The following is a 20291-nucleotide window of genomic DNA, read 5'->3' as shown; positions in this document are numbered from 1 at the left end:
ACAGTTTTATTTAACACAGAATACTGATATCATAGTCCATTGTTATTATTTTATTTACAGATATTAACTGCTGTTAGTTGAAAAGTCACATAAACATAATGACCTAATAACTAGCAGTATTTTGTACTTGTACTTAAACATGTTTAGAATGTATATTGCTCAATATTCAGCTGATGTATTCTGCATGTTGGGTTTATTGCAGATCTTTCCAGAAAATATCACTGCATCAGACTGGAACACCTTTGTTAAGTCTGGGCTGAAGTAAGTGGTTTTTCTCTTAATAAACAAAACCAAATTGGATAAACTATTTACTAACTCAGTACTCAGCTGACAGTATCAGTGTCCGTACTGGCTGATTAAAACTTATGAAAAAATTCCACTCTCAGGTATCGATACCGTGATCCTAACTTTTTGGGCACCTTAACCACACTGGTGGAGGTCATATATGGAACACCAGAGACCCCTAAAGAGCTGTTGCCCATGGCTACCGTCCACATGATGACCACCAGTCACTCTCTGTTCTTACCCACAATGCTTTCCACAGAGGACGATCCCGACAGTCTTCATCTGTCTAAAGGTAATGAAATAAAAGAACAGCAATATCAACAGCTCTAGATCCTTCTTCAGTGGCACTTCTGAACACATGACCCAAAAGCTTGTGGGTTTTTTTTGTTGCAACAATCAACAATCAACAATCCAATTAAACAATCCAACATGAATATATGGAAATTATATAAGAAATTCTAGATGGCGCAGGCTGATGTGTTGTCAACGCAAATTGATGATATTTACAGTGTTAAAAAACTTGGCACATTTAAATGGCTGGATAGCATTCACCAGAGCAGTTCGCAGCATGCTCTCAGAGTTCCTCTGAAACTAGGGTTGTGACGGTGAGAATTTTCCCACCGGTTAATCGACGTGTGACAACACCGATAATACCGGTATCACCGCGGGGGGCGTGGCGTTCCCTCTTTTCCTCGCTTTCCTTCGTTTTTAAATAGCTTGTAAAAGCGGCATGCGCATTTTACTTTCACTTTCAAATAGTGGCAATTAGGCGTAAAGCAGTTGTTAATTTTTAGTTCGTTTGAATTTTCCCTTTTTTCCTCGCTTACCTTCGCTTTTAAATAGGTTAAAAGCGCCGTGCGCATTTTACTTTCACTTTCGAATTAGTGGCAATTCAGCGTCAATTGCTTGAATGCAACAACAAAATACAATGTCAAACTCACTTTAGCCTATATATAAAACATAGAACTTTTATTAACAAAACGAATAAAAATACACCATGCTATAGGGCAGGCTATGCCTAATATAAAATAACAAATAACTTACATAAAGTTTAAATAGGTATACAAAACTGGAAATAAGTAAATTAGCAAAATGAATAAAGCTTGTAGGCATGGCATACACATTGATGTCAAATAAAATAAATAAATTAAAGTTTAAATAAAGTAAAAATCAGCAAACACTGTGGAACCAATTAAATAAGAAACAAATGTTTAAAAAAACTTCCAAAATCACCTTAGATAAACGGCAAAAGTCAACAGGCTTTTCAAAATCCAAAATCCTGCCAAACAAGCGCTTTTGCATTTCGTTTAGAAACTAAATCATCCGCGATCGTCTCGTCGGTCTCACCTCACTCTTCTCGTCAGTCAGCTCGACTCACTCTACTCACTGGAGAAATGAAATCTGATCTGTGATGCGACTGTCGTTCGGCACGCTGCATTGAGCAGCCATGTTCAGTTTTTAATTGTAGTGTCTGTTCTTTTACTGAACTAAATGATTTTTATTACTATTAAAAAAATCTAAATGACGGTGGGGGTCGGTGCCACGGTGGGCAAGTGACGTAACCGGTGTTGCGGCTTAACAACGGTATCACCGTCAACACCGTATCGCGGCAAGCCTATCTGAAACCCTCCACCTCCTCAGCTCCACCTTTATAGATCTGCCATGGGTTATTTTATATGCTATTTGTGCAGCAGCAGTATGTCTTAAATACTTACATCTTTGTATCGGCATATGTATTAGCAGTAGCAAGTTCCTGTACTTGCTTTGCAGCAGCAGCAATAATCTACAACAAAAGCAATAACCAACAGCAGCATCAATTCAGCAGAAGCAGCGTAGCAGATCTATTCCGCCAAGACCAAATACATGAACATTGTCATCCATTACCATGCTAAAATCTTCAGCGAGTTGTCATATACATATATATATATGTGTGTATGTGTCTGTGTGTGTGCATGTATATATGTAACCTCCCCGTGCTGGGTTGCGTCGTATCATGTGTCAACTATAGCCAGCGATATTGTCAAAAGCATCTAATATTGGCAATATTAAGAGGATTTGGCATTTCCAATTAATGTAGGCCTTTTACATTCTTCTTCTTCTTCTTCTTCTTCTTCTTCTTCTTGTTCTTCTTCTTCTTGTTCTTCTTGTTCTTCTTGTTCTTCTTCTTCAGACCTGTTGGTATTACTAGGTTACTTTTATTATTAAATTACAATTAATTTGCCCCGCAATAATTTCATAGCGCATCACCGCATAACTGACGTGCTGTGAGGATAATAAAAGATTAGGCTATTAGCTTACTCCTCATTGAAAATGTTTTTAAAAAGTTATTTTAAAACAGGTCCATTAATTTAGGCCTATACAATGAATTATAGGCCTGTAATAAAAATTATTAACACTGCAGTCATCAATGAAAATGAAGAGCAGCTTTATTTCAAGCACCGACTTTCAAAAACAACTTGTTTAATGCAAAATACATTTCTCTTTTTTTTTCACAATTTACGGGCCACAAGAGAAATATTAATGAATAATTCAAGACAGCTATGCCGTTATCAGCATATGTTGAAGGAGATTCGTCTCTTGTCGTCTCTGAGAGAATATGCGGCGTTAATGCAGCGTCAGATGCCGAAAGCACCATCAGTTTTTAATGTTTTTAACTTTCACTTTGTATAATTGAGGTTTTGTGGTCCGTATATATATATATATATATGTATGTGTGTGTGTGTATAAAAATATACATATGTATGTGTGTGTATACACTACCGCTCAAAGTTTTGGGATCAGTAAGACTTGTAATGTTTTTAAAGAAGTCTCTTCTGCTCATCAAGGCTGCATTTATTTGATCAAAAATACAGAAAAAAACATAATCTTGCAAAATGTTATTACAATATAAAATATTGGTTTCTATTATAATATACTTTAAAATATAATTTATTTCTGTGATGCAAAGCTGAATTTCCATCAGCCATTACTCCAGTATAAAGTGTCACATGATCTTCAGAAATCATTCTAATGTGCTGATTTATTATCAGTGCTGGAAACTGATGTGCTGCTTAATAATTTTTTTGGAACTTGTGATACTTTTTTTCAGGATTCTTTGATGAATAAAAAGGTAAAAAGAAGAGCATTTATTTAAAATAGAAATCTTTTCTAACAATATACACTATCGTTCAAAAGTTTGGGGTCAGTAAATTTGTATTCTTTTTTTTGAAAGAAATTAAAACGTTTATTCAGCAAGGATGTGTTAAATTGATAAGAAGGGATAGCAAATATTTATATAGTTAGAAAAGATTATATTTTGAATAAAAGCTGTTCTTTTTCACTTTTTATTCATCAAAGAATCCTGAAAAAGTATTACAGTTTCCAAAAAAAATATTTGGCAGCACAACTGTTGCCAACATTGATAATTATAATAATAAATCAGCATATTAGAATGATTTCTTAAGGATCATGTGATAATATGTATGTATGCATGTATGTATGTGTGTGTGTGTGTGTGTGTGTGTGTGTGTGTATATATGTATGTATGTATATATGTATGTATATATATGTGTATGTATATGTGTATGTATATATATATGTATATATTTTTCCATCAACAAGCTCTCATTTTCATATCTTTGCTGTTTGAATGTTGCATCCCTATTACCTATTACTACACTTGGGATTATGTATTCAAATAACCCCCTCTGAATGATATTTGTTTTAAATCTACATTTTTTTCCCCCTCCCCAGAGTCATTGGTGTCTCTCCTGCTTATGCTGGTGAAGAAATGTCCTGAAGTTTGTAACATTAATCACTTCCTCGTGCTTCTTGGTGCATATGGAGCTTCGCTGAGCACAACAGGTAGACGTGTCCATTAGACATGGTTCATTTGATTTGGATTTTAGATGAAGTCAGTTATGTGATTTAGTAAAATCTTTTGATTTTCACAGATCAGAAGATTTTACTCCTGCTCCAGGGATATGAGAAGAACAACATTAGTCTTACAGAGTTTCAGTATGTTTTAACATATTTCACCTCGCATGATTTCCACTAACAGGAAATGGTTGTTTAGTGCAAACATTATTTGTGTCTATTTGTTGTCAGGTATGTGCTCTGGGGCCCTGCCGCGGTAGAGCACCATAAAGCCCGGAAGAGCCTGGGACATTCACTGTGGCAGAAGCCCAGCTCAGAGCAGCTGCTGTCACTGCTCACTGCAGACAGGATGCTGAACACCGTCACACACTTCCCACAGCAGCGATACATCATCCCTCAGGTAGTAACAGGCTGTTAGACTAAATAACATTCAGTATTTCATAGTATTCTAATATATGGCTTTAAAGGACTGTTTACTCGCCCCCAGGCCATCCAAGATGTAGATGTTTGTTTGTTCATCCGAACAGAATTGGAGAAATTTAGCTCACTAATGGATCCTCTGCAGTGAATGGGTGCCGTCAGAATGAGAGTCCAAATAGCTGAGAAATATTATCACAATAATCCACAAGTAATCCACACAACGTCAGTCTGTCACTTAACATTTTTTGAAGCGAAAAGTATGTTTGCAATAAACAAATCTCTCATTAAGGCCATCTAAAATAGGAGTGCTCTAGCCAAAGTATTGCTTCCTCCAGTGAAAAAAATAGTCTTGTCTGATTCAGGAAGGAAATCTTCACAGATCAAACACTGTTTACAAGTGGAAAACAGTCCAAAACAGCTCTAAACAAGCATGTGGGTGGATTTTAATGTGAGATGACAGGAGATGGACTTTTTCCACTGGAGGAAGCGTTATTATTGATTATTATTTTGGCCAGCAGCAATGGTTTAAAGTTAAAACGCCTTAATGATAGATTTATTTTTAAAAATGCAGATTTTCACTTTACAAGACATTAATTGATGAACTGGAATGGTGTGGATTACTTGTGGATTATTGAGATGTTTTTATCAGCTGTTTGGGCTCTCATTCTGACGGCACCCATTCACTGCAGAGGATCCACTGGTGAGCAAGTGATGTAATGCTACATTTCTCCAAATCTGTTGCAATTAATTTTACGCATTTTTAAATTTTTTTTACTTTTGGGTGAACTGTTTCTTTAACATACAGTATTTTAAGAAACAAGATCATTAAAGGTGGGGTAAGCGATTTTTCTTTAGAAAAATTGATTCGGGCCGACTAGCAAAACAAACTTGTAGCCAATCAGCAGGAAGGGGCGTGTACACAGGATGCGACAAAGCAACCGTTGAAAATCATTTGAAATTTGTGTCAATACGTCATAAATAGATTTGTATCGGGTATTTGTCGTGTCGTGCCGCATCCAGTGTAGACCATAGATATGTATATATATATATCTATGGTGTAGACAGCATCACTGATTATAATGAGTTCTATAGTATTTTGTCGCGCCGCGCCACTCGCGTCCGGTGTAGACACAGTGTAACATTGGTTTTGCTTTGTTTCACAGAACTAATCGTTGCCTGGGTTGCGTACGCATGTGTGGGGCGGAGCTATCAAAATAGGGGCGTGACCCTTTTGGGGTAGGGGCGTGTTTGTTTTGGTGATTTCAAATGTCAACATTGGCTACCAGAAATCACTTACCCCACCTTTAAGTAAAAATAAACATTAAAGTATGGTGGAATAGCAGCGTTTAATTAAAAAAAAAAAGTTTACAGAAGCGACTCGCCCACATTCCATTGCTGTATGTTTTTTTTCCTAATTTAGATCACAAAAGCAGAAATTTCGAAGAATGTTCAAAAAGTGTAATGAAGTACCATAAAAATAATCCATACACAAATAGCTTTGTATGAAGAACAAACCAAAAGTTGCTACACTGCTAACATGCTTTTGTGGAATAAACACATACAAAATGTCCTTTTTTCCTATAAAAAAGAAATCATACAGGTTTAGAATGATATGAGGGAGAATAATTGATTTTCATTTTGTGTTGTTCCTTAATGTAAAAATGGGAAAAAATAAAATGAATTGTACACTTTTACACGCTGCATGAACAGCTTCTATCTCTCTTTCTACAGGAGAGTAGAAACGTGTTCTACACACAGCAAGGCAAGCATTTGTCATCTCTGTATGACCCCTGCTTCCTCCTGCCTTTGTTCAGCTTCATCCTTCGGCCAGGTAACCTGACGAGACATGCCCATAATGCTTTTCTTTTTTGCTTTGTGCATTGGACTTGATTTGAGTTTAAACCTTTACATTTACTTCCTCCTTTGCTTGCGAGCCTGCTTCTTGAAGGTCACACGTTATATTTACTTTTGTTAACTTCTGCTGTCATCTGTCTCTCTCTATTCAGAGTGTGCGGTAGACTGTCAGAAGTTTGTTTCCAGTCATGCTTTGGGCGTCACAGTGGCGTCCCTGAGCAGCTATGACCCTAAAGTGAGGGCCGCAGCGTACCAAGTACTGGGATCCTTTCATCAACACCTCGAGGGCGCTCGGTTCAGAGAGAAGAGACAGGTAGAGAACTCTCACTGTCTACCATTGTGAAATGACTCTTTTAGTTAGATTTATTTGAAGATTGTTAGATTCTAAAAGCTTTCTTTTGTTCCCCCCCCCATATTTTATGCAATTTGAAACTTTGCTATTCAGTGTTGTAATAAATAATAGAAATTATTAGTAAACATTTATGTCAAATGGTTTTAATACAGTATAAATACACTACCATAAAAAAAATAATTAATGCTTTTATTTAATGAGTATGCATTAAATTGATCAAAAGTTAGAGATACAAAGATTTCTATTTCAAATAAATGCAGTTCTTTTAAATTAGCTGTTTATCAGAGAATCCTGAAAAACATTGATAATAATAAGATCCAAAATCAGCATATTAGAATTAGGGATGTAACGATTCACTCAACTCACGATTCGAGTCACGATTTGGATGTCACGATTCGATTTGATTCACGGTTATTTATTTATTTTAACAAAATGAGATTTAAGACAAATTATAAATTAAATGTGTCCTTTTATTATTGCTTGGACAAAATGCTGCACATTTCTTTGTGAAATTGAAATATAACACTATAATAATATACTAATATAGCACTTGTATATCATTGCTCTTTTGTTAGTTTTGACTGCTTCTATTGTCCTCATTTGTAAGTCGCTTTGGACAAAAGCGCCTGCTAAATGACAAAATTTAAATATAACCATGAAACCGAAACAGCAGACGAGCTGAACGAGACGCAGATGCACTCTCTACCAGCAGGTGGCGCTTAAAGCGTTTCCTGGTTTCCGCTGTAAACAAAGCAGCGCTGCACTTATGAACTTTAATATGCATTATACAGAGGCAAGATGAGAAGAAAAAATACCATCTAAACTTTTCTAAAGACAGTAAGTTCGCCTCAGACATACATTCATATAAACTCCTACCCCTAAATGAATCGCGATTTGTTTAGCATCTCAACCGATTTGAATCGTCACATTTTAATTGATTTTCAACCGTCTCGCGGTTAATCGTTACATCCCTAATTAGAATGGTTTCTGAAGGATCATATGACACTGAAGACTGGAGAAAAAGATGCTGAAAATTCAGGTTTGCGTCACAGGAATAAGTTACATTTTACCATATATTTAAGTAGAAAACGGTTATTTTAAATTCACAATATTACTGTATCACATTATTACAATATTATTTACTGTATTTTTGATCAAATAAATGCAGGCTTTGTGATAAAAGACTTCTTAACATGAGAAATATGACAGTATAAAATAATGCAGTACAATATAATGTAATGTATGTTTATATATAACATCCAGGTACTGTACTTGCTTGACACTGTGAAGAACGGGATCCCAAAGCAAAATCTACGGATGCCAAATGTGCACGTGGCCTACATAACCAAAGTTGCTCAGCAAATCTTGAGACCTGGTGAGTGAGTTCATAGAGCCATACCAACTAACTTGACATTTTAATATAGAAGTAATATTGATGTTAATAAGTTAAGTTAAGACAAGATTGATGTTTTAAGGTTGCCAAAACCAAGAGTTCAACTTTTTTTTCCCCCACTGCAGAGGAACACATGTACATGGTGGTAAACAAATTTCTTTTGGGAACTCAGTTTCTGGACCTCAAGAGAGTTCCTGACTTCTTCAAACTCTTCTACAGTTTTGATCTGGAGGTAATGAAACCTCAGATATAAAAGATGACTGTGATACTATTAGACACTTTTGGTTGCATAGTAAATTATAGGGTAATAATAGAGTATACAGTATATATTCAAAAATGTACTATGATGTAACTACTAAGAAGTGTCTGCAACCAACTGATGTTTTGCTTGCTAAAGTCTCAAAAACGATACGTTTTGTTTCTCTGTCCAGCGCAAACTGGAGCGCGAGTGGGTGTTGAGCGTGTTGGAGGAAGGGGTTCGGGACAAGCACTGCTATGAGATCTGTGAGAAGCAAGGCATCTATCAGACCCTGCTGGGTTTCGCGAGCACACCGCTCTGTGACCAGGCCTCTCAGGTGCACTTGGAACATTTGACCCAAAATCTGTCTCTGTTTTTGTTTAAAGGTGCCATAGAATGGAAAACTGTATTTACCTTGGCATAGTTGAATAATAACAGTTCTGTACGTGGAAATTACATACCGTGATCCTCAAACACTCCTTATGTAAATCTGGTGCATTCAAAAGACCACTGAAAAATAGACGAATCAGAACATAACACCGACTGTGATGTTACAGTCGGGATCACTAATAGTTACGCCCCCAGCATTTGCATACCCGCCCATGTTCGAGGCCAGCCGGACCTGCACAGCCAAATCATCAGAAGTTCTGCAGGTATTGTGAAGACACAAGCGAGGATAATAGCGAAAATGGCAGATCATGGAAATAAATGTTATGTTCCAGGCTGTGCAGGGGATGTGATGTGCAGGGATGGGTTGGTGTCTGTATTCAGAAGGCACGGAAAACAAATAACGCGCGTTCTAATAAAATACCGCGAGCCACTAAAGGGACATGGTTAGCTGCTTGTTAGCGGTAGCCTGTTACATTACAGTACATAAGATTTCACTTACCACATAAACAGAGTAAGGAGAGATGACTGAGGATGATGGCGAATGATTTACAGATCCTGAGCACCTCTGACAAGCATCTGATCTTGTAAAATGTGTGGTAAGTACTGCCGCTGTAGTTTACACAGATCACGTGCGATCGCAAATCTTGAAAGTGAAAGTAAAACGCGATCGTGCATTCCAACAGTTTCAATGCCCCGCATATTAATAGCGGCTCCCTGATTTCTGCATTTTATATACAGTATAATTACCCAACGATATACAGTGGGGCAAAAAAGTATTTAGTCAGCCACCAATTGTGCAAGTTCTCCCACTTAAAAAGATGAGAGAGGCCTGTAATTTTCATCATAGGTATACCTCAACTATGAGAGACCACTGTGAAACAGCCAATCAGAGCAGAGCTCAACATTGAGCCGCAGTGCGAAACAGCCAATCAGAGCAGAGCTCAACATTATTATTCCTGACCCTTCCAAATAAGGTAAAAACAGACCATTTCATTCTAGGGTCAAATCCTAGGGGTTGTAAATGGACTTGTAAAACTGTTTCTGGAGATTTTTTGCCCTTACCAAAGGAATTTAAAATATTGTATCAATGCATTCTATGGCACCTTTAAAGCTGCAGTCCGTAAGTTTTGCCTCTTTGTCGCCATCTCTGTTTGAAAACCTGGAAAAGCTGGGTGCGGAATTATCTAGCTTGCATGGGTTGTGCGCCAGCGTGGATGAATCTAATGTTTTGAGGAGTATGTGTGTGTGGCAGTCAGTCACCACACCGGTGTGGATATTTACTGTACTTCGCAATCACAGATTCTAGCCTACGTCTTGGAATATGACCCAAATAAGAATTTTCACCGGATATTGCCATCTGAACAAGTAACAAGTCTGCCACATTTGTTCTGACCAACTGAGTAAAAAAGCATTACCATAAATCTTGCTACCAATGGTGATTAAATCTAAAGATCAGTTAGCTCATGTCACATCAAACCATTCAAATTATTATTATTGTTATACTTTATTCTCAAATGATTAATTTTGAATGATGAATGATTACTTGCAGAATACAATGAGATCTAAAAATGTAAAAAGTAATTGGTAACACTTCAGTATAGGGACCAGTTCTCACTATTAACTAGTTGCTTATTAGCATGCCTATATACACGTAAATAAATAATAAAGAGAAATTTTAAAATGGGAGTTCTTAAAAGTGTAACCTTTACTAGTCTAAATAGGCAGCTGAGAATTTTGATGATTTACATACATATTTTTTCTTGATTATGGCAGAATTCAATTATTATTATTCTTTTTTCAATATCTTCAAATTCATTTTATTGAGGAAGAACTTGTAAAAATGTGTTAAAAGTGAAATTAAAATGGAGTCCTGGAAAGTATAACCTAAATATGTTGCACCTGAGAATTTTGAGAACTTGCAGAATACAGTGAGCTCTACAAATTGTACAAATTTTAACATGTTTAATATCCTCAACTTTTTTCCCAGACATAGATTAAAAACCTAAAATTCCAAATTCTTTAAAAGATTCCCTAAAGAAAGTAAGGTGCACGTTTCCTAATTGTCACATATAATAACATATTATGGGTTAATATGGCTTGAAATCCACAGAAAACTGTTGATTTGACAGAATTTTCTGCTCTGCTGTTCCAGATTCAGATTGTGAATGTTCTGCGGCAGACCGCTCGTGTTAATAAAGCAGCTTACAACCTCACCAAAGAACATGGAGTCTTAACATGGATATTACAGCTAATAGACAAGAGGTGAGGGGTGGACGCCTTACCTTAATTTAAGCATTGGCGTGTGCCTTAAGTGTGCATGCTTCATTGGGCCCCTGCGGCAACTGATTGTGTTTGTTTCCTGTAGGTTTTTTGACAGCAAGCTGTTGAGTTCAGTAATTGAGTTGCTTCATGCTCTGTGGTTCACTAATTTGGGAAATAAAGAAAGTAAACCAGAAGCAAACAGCACTACATCAGAGCGGCCACAGACTTCAGGCAAATGTCTTCCTCTGCCAATCATCAATGAGTTCCTGTGCACGCTGCTCGCCATCATCAGACACCTGGGGTAAGACCATAAAAGATCAAACATCTGCCATTACAGGCTCATTATAGAAAAAGATGGGATTAGCGGTAGATTAAACTTAATTTAAAAAATGCAGAATTTGACCACTCTTATTTATTTCCATGAGGTCAACATATAATATTATAATAGGTTTATAGGGTTGTCTGTGCCAAAAACAGCCATATATTAGTTTTTCACAACCATTTTCCACTTTCTTTTTGAACCATAGAACGGGTTAGATGTAAAATATTTACTTGAAGTACCTGACATTTTAAGTTAATATTTCAGTAATTTAGCGACACGTTCATGTTCACGGTTCTATGATTCAAATAAATAGATACCTACCCTTTTTTCCCCAGTCTTTTTTAGTGAGTGTTTAGTTTGATTTTAATATGAAGATTGTCAGTTCAAGTTTGTTTTGATTCATTGTGCAGCCCCTTTTGTTTATTTTAATGTTACATTTGATTTAATTAATTACGAAAGGCCCATTCACACCAAGGACAGTAACTATAAAGATAAAGATATAGTTCAAAAATCGTTCACACCACAGCTATAACAATAAAGTTGGAATCACTTTCAGAGTGATTTTTTCCAACATTGACACCCAATCAGAATCCATCCTGCTATAACGAGCTCAAGAATTTAAAGCGGCAGATGAGTGTGCGCTGAGAATAAACAGACGATATCGTTCGCTGGTGTGGACGCTAATATCATTATCGTTCTTGGCTTAACTCGTGTCATAAATCCTCTTCAACATCATCTTTTGCAAAGCCTAAATTACATTATGATAGATTCATAAAACAATCAATGCTGAAATGTGGGATGTTAGACAGGAAATGCAGAGCTGTAGGTGCTACACACAGTGAGGAACAGTGCAAGAGAGGGGAAAATGGTCATCACAAGCTGAAGTATGACTGTTTTTGATGTAAAAACCTTGCATACTGGTTGCTAGCCATTTAGCAACCACTTGCAATCACTGTTCATCAAATGCAAAAAATCTGTTTTTTAATCTGTTTGCTTTTCTTCTGTTCCTGATCAGGAGTGGTGTGAATGCACTTCAGATGAAGGCATTCCTGCACACCCTCTCCTCTGTACTGTTGCATTGTGGGACAGCTCTGAATGCTCACAAGGAGGCCGGCTGGCTGACACTGCACCCACAGAAGCTATTGTGCTCTGAAGTCCTCCGGCTCCTGCAGCGCTGGGCAGCACTGGCCCGCGACGCCTCACTGCTCTCTGCTCTGCAGACTCTCGTCAACAAACACAAAGTCAAAGAGCTGATGGGTGAGATTTTAAACTACTCAAACTGATACTCCAGCGTCAGCACAGGTTAAAGGCATAAATTCTGTCACGATTTATTCACTGTATGATCTATATGACTTTATTTCCTGACAAATATTCAAGTGTCCATGTTTTGTACATGTGTGGCATGATGTTGATTACCTCAAAAATGAATTTTAAGTGAATGGGGTACAATTGTAAATATTTAAACGCTCAATAGTATAAACAAAACTTAAACAATGTGTCAACCTGATTTTAGGTTAACCCCCCCCCCCCCAACTTTTTCCTGTGTTATTTTGCTGTGGCAGTTGTATAAATGCTAAAATTATGGTAAAAAAAAAAAAAAAGATTTAAATAACTGTGATTTATACATGCATTTTGCATTTTTTTTCCTTTTCGTTTTTTGGTTATTTAATATATATTTATCGCATTCAAAATAAAAGTTTGTTTACATACTATATGTGTGTGTATATTTATTATGTATATATAAATACACACACATACATGTATGTATTAAGGAAAAATGTGTTCGATTTAGATCTAAAATATTTATATATAATATAAATTATAAGTATAAATATACATACAAATATTATTTTTAAATATTTACATATTTGAGTGTATTTATATATACATAATAAATAGACACAGTACACACACATAGTATGTAAACAAATGTATATTTTGAAAGCGATTAATCATTTTGCAGCCCTAATATATATACACACACTCACTCACACACACACACACATACGTGTGTGTATATTTATTTATTTATTTATTTTTATTAAAGAACTGACTGCCAGAAAATATTTTTTGTTATTTTAGCATTCCTGTTTCTTTTTATTTGTTTAAGTCATCCGTATGCACTGGATAAAAGTGACAGTAAAGACATTTATATTGTTGCATGAGATTTCTTTAAAAAATGCTGTTATTTTGAACTTTCTGTTCATCAGAAAGCATAATGTGACACTGAAGAATGGAGTAATGCCTGCTGGGAATTCAGATTTGCAATTACAAAATAAATAAAACATTAAAATATATATACATAAGCAGGTGTTATTTTTAACTTGTAATAATGTTTCACAATATATAGTTTTGTTTCTGTAGTTTTTATCAAAAAAGAAAAAGAAAAAGAAAAATGCAGCCTTGGTGTGAGTAAAAGTGACTCCTTTCAAAAACATTAAACAAATCTTTCCAACCCCGAACTTTTGAACAGTAGTGTATATGGCCAGTCCTTGGGCTTGTGGAAACTAGATGAATGTTAGACACTCAGATCACGTGTTTTGACACATTCTTGTTCCTAACTAAACATTTCTTATGTTTATCCAGGCTCTGGAAGAGAGAAAGGGCAAGGAAAATGCCACTCAGCGAAGCACGCTCAATTTCGAATGGAAAAACAGACAGAAACTGTCGATGGACAAGGGGAAAAACTGGAGCAGGCTTCGCTGGACGAGTGTAAACCGCTTCTTAGAAACATCCTCATACACTGGGAACCCAAAGAGAAAGAGCTTTCTAGTTCCAAGCCTGAACCCTTCACCACGGACAAACCTGAGTCGAGCAATCTAGATGATGCAGCTGCATGTTTAATTCTCAAGTGGGCCCTCAAGACATTGACAGAGAGTCCGTATGATAACAGCAGCACCATAGCCGTTTTAAAATGGTTCAGTAGCATCATACTGCCACGTACAAGTGTCATTGATGCTATTCTGATGGATGAAGGCATAAGAATGGACCTCCTAAGATTATATCACCACACATGTGACCACAGAGCTCAAGAGCATGGCTCAGCAGTGGACACCCTGCAGCTGTTCTCTAGAATCATGCTCTGTTTGCTGGAGGCACACAGCACTTCTCTGAATGGCATTCACCAGACGGTGATAAGAACCTGCTTGCTTACAAATGCAGACGATGGTGCCAAGAGAGGTAAGGTTACAGTCAGAGAGCACTCCCGTTCATTTCCTCTGTAGAGAAATCGATTTTTAGCATTTTGATTTCTAATTAAGTGAGCCAAGAGTGTGATTGTATTTAATAAAAAGCAAACAAAAACGTGCATGTCCTTGTGATGAACTACACTACCCATAATCCTGAAAAGCCACCCAGCAATCAGAACAGTTGCTGGGAAGAGTACTCTGAAATAGGAAACCTCTTTAAAATATCCAGTCCCATGAAGCACTGTGATGTCGTGAAATAGAGTTGAACAGTCTTAAACTGAGTGCATATATATATATATATATATATATATATATATATATATATATATATATATATATATGCACTCAGTTTAAGACTGTTCAACTCTATTTCACGACATCACAGTGCTTCATGGGACTGGATATTTTAAAGAGGTTTCCTATTTCAGAGTACTCTTCCCAGCAACTGTTCTGAGAGTGTATATATATATATATATATATATATATATATATATATATATATATATATATATATAAGCTGCTTGCAAATATATTTGAATATATCCAAATACACCACCTTTCAGAAGTTTGGGGTCAGTAAGCTTTTGAAATGCTTTTGAAAGAAGTGTTACGCTCACCAAGGCTGCATTTATTTGATCATAAATACAGTAAAGACATAGTGAAATAGTATTACGGTTTCAAATAACCGATTTGTTTAAAAATATTTAAAAATAAAATAGAAATTGTGTGTAACATTATAATTGTATTTAGTCATGTTTGAACAGTAGATTTGTTCTAATAATCAATAAGTCAAAAGTTTTATATTGTGAAGTCGTTTTTGATTCAGTTACGTTACATGCCGTTTTTATTGGGTTTAATTCACTCACTGTAATGCTATTAGATAAAGGGATAGTTCACCCAAAAATTAAAATTTGATGTTTATCTGCTTACCCCCGGGGCATCCAAGATGTAGGTGACTTTGTTTCTTCAGTAGAACACAAATGAAGATTTTTAAGTCAAACCGTTGCAGTCTGTCAGTCTTATAATGGAAGTGAATGGGAATCATGGCTTTGAGTCAAAAAAACATACACAAACAAAACCAAATTAAACCCTGCGGCTCGTGACGATACATTAATGTGTGAAGACATGAAACGATCGGTCTGTGCAAGAAACTGAACAGTATTTATGTCGTTTTTTTACCTCTGATGCAGTGCAATGTCTGAACTGTTCTGAGCGCGTTGTCTTCTTCAGCCGACGCGTCGTCGTCGTCGTCTTGTTGCTTTACGGCGGATTGCAGACTTAAGTGCGTTACCGCCACCTATCTCTCAAACGTACCATTGACACTCCTAATTGAGATTGTAGATAGAGTGTCAATGGTCCATTTGAGAGATAGGTGGCGGTAATGCACTTATACTTGCACGCTGTAAAGCAAGAAGAAGAAGAAGTGAACGCGCTCAGGACAGTTCGGAAATTGCGGTGAATCAGAGGTAAAAAACGACAAATCCTGTTCAGTTTCTTGCACAGACCGATCGTTTCATGTCTTCACACATTAATGTATCGTCACGAGCCGCAGGGTTTAATTTGTTTTTGTTTGAGTATGTTTTTTTTAACTCTCAAAGCCGTGATTCCCATTCACTTCCATTATAAGACTGACAGACTGCAACGGTTTGACTTAAAAATCTTCGTTTGTGTTCTACTGAAGAAACAAAGTCACCTACATCTTGGATGCCCTGGGGGTAAGCAGATAAACATCACATTTTCATTTTTGGGTGAACTATCCCTTTAAGCCCGGTTCACGCCAAGAACGATAACTATAAAGATAACTATATTAGCGTCCACACCAACGAACGATATTGTCTGTTTATTCTAAGCGCACACGCGTCTGCCGCTTTAAATTCTCGAGCTATAGCAAGATGGATTCTGATTGGCTGTCAATGTTTGTATCGTTCATCAGCTGGAAAAAATCGTTCTGAAAGTGATTCCAATGATATCGTTTCTCTGTGCCTTTATCATTATAGTTATATTTATGGTGTGGACTCTGCTATTCTTTAATATTGAGAAAGATTTTTAGAACTATATCTTTATCGTTATCTTTATAGTTATCGTGCTTGGTGTGAACGGGCCTATACTCCTTCTTTTTTTCAAATCTCATATAGTACTACTATAGTCTCTATAGTAGAACGTTGAAAAAGTGTGATAAGCTCTATATCCTGCATTTTTTGTCTTTTTCCACTGATGTGGTGATGTTTGTTTTGTTGACAGAAAGCGGACTGAAATTGCTCTCGCTGTACATCTATGAGCTCTGGAGTGGAGCGCGGTCACCTGACCTCCTGCTGACCCATGCCAGACATCTGTGCTACAGGACAGGCATCAGAAAACCCAAACCTCACGTCCTGTGCATGTGTGAAGACATTCTGTCTGCGGTTGAATCATGACATGCAATACAAAATAGGAATAAATAAAAGTTGAGTGGATCTTTTTGTAGTTTTATAGTCGTTTAAAAAAAAAAAAAAAAAAAGCACATCTATAGCACATTTTTAGTAGTTCTTCACTGATACTGACACGTCCCCTTTGAGAATATCAGATGAAAACCATTCCAAAATCTAGAATATGTTCTCATTATTGATATTCAGTGAATGTTGTATGAAATGCGTTTTAATTTCAGAAATTGTATGTACACCTAATTTTTCATCATTAAATTTCATAAAAATAAACAGACACATTCATCATGATGTTGTGGTTTAATGGCAGATGCTCAGCAGTCAGTTGTCACTTGAAATGAAATATTAAATAGATCATCATGGATTTAGTTTCTTCTTGAAGTTGCTTCTTTGTATCTTTTCTGAGGCGCTCCGAAGCTTTTCATCAATGGCAACCCAGATTTTTTGACATGAGGGCCCCTACATAAACAAATGAAAATTAATATCCACTGCATAAATATTTGTTCTTTTCTTAATCATTAATGTCCCAATGACTATCTAGAAGCCTTTTTAATAAATTAGCTGAGTATTATGATCTCTATACGTTAAACAAGTATAGTTGGTTATGTAAAAAGCGCTGTATTGTCTTTTTTTCATTTTTAGAAAAATAATGGAAAAAATAACATGCATTTAAAATAAACATTGTGTAATAATAATAAAATATTGTTTATACCATGACATGGAGAAAGAAAAAAAAAAACATTTTCCCTCGGAAGTTGCCTTGAGTGTGATATAAGTGACAAAATCAAGAAGAAAAACCCAATAAATGCAGCTAGAATGATCCAGAATATTATGACAATTGAATCTAAAATAACAATACAAAAAAAATACAGTTAGACATGAGATTATCTGAACTGTGATCAAAAAGAGGATGTCAAAGTAGCTCACATCTGTTGTACTTCAGTGTAGTGGCATTCACGGAGACCGGATCTATGTAATCGTAGTAGTACTCGTAATCCCACACATATTCTGATGACTTTGTGGAATTTTTCATTGTCTTTGGATTCTGTGATTCAGTGTGAATCTGAGCCAAAAGATGGAAACCCCTTTCCCCCCCTGAAAAAAAAAAAAAAAAAAAAGGTAATTGCGACTTTTTATTTTGTTTATATCTCACAATTCTGTAAAAAAAAAAAAAGTCCGAATTCTGACTTTTTTTTTCTCAGGATTGCGTGATATAAACACAATTTCGAGTTATAAAGTCAGAATTGTGAGATATAAACTCGCAATTGCGAGTTAAAGTCCAATTTTGAGGGGGAAAAATACATGTTCTCAGAATTGCGAGTTTATATCTCACAATTCTGAGGGAAAAAGTCAGAATTGTGAGATAAAAAGTCGCAATTACCTATCGCCACTGAATAAAAAAAAAAAAAAAAGGAAATTGCGACTTTTTATTTTGTTTATATCTCACAATTCTGTAAAAAAAAAAAAAGTCCGAATTCTGACTTTTTTTTTCTCAGGATTGCGTGATATAAACACAATTTCGAGTTATAAAGTCAGAATTGTGAGATATAAACTCGCAATTGCGAGTTAAAGTCCAATTTTGAGGGGGAAAAATACATGTTCTCAGAATTGCGAGTTTATATCTCACAATTCTGAGGGAAAAAGTCAGAATTGTGAGATAAAAAGTCGCAATTACCTATTTAATTTTTTATGGCGGAAACGGGTTTCCATAGGAAAAGCGCTATACAAATAAACGTGACAACTTGAATTGAATAGCTTTGAGCTTTGACTCCATAAAAAAATCAGTGAATGAAAATATAGCATCCAAACATAAACAATAGTTTTTCGTAAATTATTTGTGCCCCGTGTTTACGTAATAACATCAATCATGCAATATTTAATCGTTTATGTAAATAGCCATTTCACGCAATGCGTTGTCTATCCTAATGTTTGAAACCTTTTCTGTAATTATGTAATTTAGGAAAACTGTAAACGATTCTTGCTTTTATTATGTTTATGCTTAATGATTATGTGTTTAAAATTAATTGAATGATCACAACTTCTAGTAAAGGGAAAGTTTTTATTTTTTTATTTTTAAATTAATCTTTAATAACAGAACAAACACAAAAAAGTAAGACGTCTGTGCAAACCTATAAAGATGTCATATTAAATTGACCAATAGTGAGTGAGATACACGGATGATCCCGCCTCCGGTGCGCGATTCATCCAATCACAGGAGACGGTGTATGTTTGAAACCGCCAGTATCAGATCACATTACACGGACTTCATTGCTTACAGCTGTGTACATGTCGAAGTTTCGTTTTCAGCCGAACATTACAACTCATTCCTTCGTGCTTCCTCAGTTAAAACTTATGATCCTCAATCAGTGTTTGAAAGTCGCTCGGAGTATAAACTAGTCGGGCATTCGCGTGTCATACGAATGGACAGCGTTTAACACTTTTAAATGCGAACTAATAGAGTCTGGCTTATTTATTGAACCGTTTAAAAAAGTGTTACACTATGGCGGATGGGGCTTTGGTCTTCGGAGCGAATCTAAACGCGAGTTGTTTGACCTCTCGAGCAAAGAAAGTCAACAACAGCAGCATTTCAGTAGCAGCGAACATGAGGAGAAAGACGCGACAGAGCAACAGAAGAGACATTCACAACCGGGTAACGTTAACGTTCTGAGCCTCAGCCCTGTTGTGTTGACTGTAAGGTTAGAGCGGAGCAGGCCAGAGAACGCAGAACTGAACGAGTCTTCCTGTTTGATTGTGTTTGTTGATTGCGTTGCGTTTATCAGCATGCATGTGAAATGTCCACGTGCACAAGATTGATTAGCTGTATGAAGTTGCATTATGATTGCAGGTCGTCTTGGAGAAGGTCCTGGGCATCACTGCCTCCAGCAGCAGTGCTTTAACCTGTGACCCCAACACTGGTTTGGTGGCATATCCTGCAGGGTAAGACTATTTCTATTCATGCATTCTGTGTCCAAGTCCATACTTGAAGGAATAGTTCACTCAAAAAGGGAAAATTGTCATTTACTCACCCTTTGCTGTTCCAGACATTAAAGGCGGGGTAAGTGATTTCTGGTAGCCAATGTTGATATTTGAAATCACCAAAACAAACACGCCCCTACCCCAAAAGGGTCTTGCCTCTATTCTGATAGCTCCGCCCCACACATGCGTAGCAACCCAGGCAACGATTAGTTCTGTGAAACAAAGCAAAACCAATGTTACACCGTGTTTACGGACGTGAGCGGCGCGGCGGAATCAAATCCCCGTCGGGTTCTATTTATGACGTGCTGACACAAATTTCAAATGGTTTTCAACGGT

The 20291-nt window shown here is 36.5% G+C and overlaps 1 protein-coding gene across 1 annotated transcript in view; it reads left to right on the top strand.

The window, feature by feature from the left end:
- Positions 1 to 20291, top strand: part of urb1 (URB1 ribosome biogenesis homolog) — a 50683-nt gene that overhangs the window by 29141 nt on the left and 1251 nt on the right. The window contains exons 25-38 of the mRNA XM_016260505.1: positions 203 to 261; positions 387 to 577; positions 4018 to 4128; positions 4218 to 4281; positions 4372 to 4540; positions 6292 to 6391; positions 6567 to 6727; positions 8030 to 8141; positions 8285 to 8391; positions 8591 to 8734; positions 10940 to 11049; positions 11153 to 11350; positions 12387 to 12628; positions 13958 to 14551. Of these exons, the coding sequence (XP_016115991.1) occupies positions 203 to 261; positions 387 to 577; positions 4018 to 4128; positions 4218 to 4281; positions 4372 to 4540; positions 6292 to 6391; positions 6567 to 6727; positions 8030 to 8141; positions 8285 to 8391; positions 8591 to 8734; positions 10940 to 11049; positions 11153 to 11350; positions 12387 to 12628; positions 13958 to 14551 (2362 nt within the window). The remainder of the gene's footprint in view (positions 1 to 202; positions 262 to 386; positions 578 to 4017; positions 4129 to 4217; positions 4282 to 4371; positions 4541 to 6291; positions 6392 to 6566; positions 6728 to 8029; positions 8142 to 8284; positions 8392 to 8590; positions 8735 to 10939; positions 11050 to 11152; positions 11351 to 12386; positions 12629 to 13957; positions 14552 to 20291) is intronic.

Source organism: Sinocyclocheilus grahami, unplaced genomic scaffold (genome assembly GCF_001515645.1).
Source record: "Sinocyclocheilus grahami isolate Dianchi unplaced genomic scaffold, SAMN03320097.WGS_v1.1 scaffold2097.1, whole genome shotgun sequence".
NCBI classification, from domain to species: Eukaryota; Metazoa; Chordata; class Actinopteri; order Cypriniformes; family Cyprinidae; genus Sinocyclocheilus; species Sinocyclocheilus grahami.
This window is presented reverse-complemented; position numbering and strand designations above follow the sequence as displayed.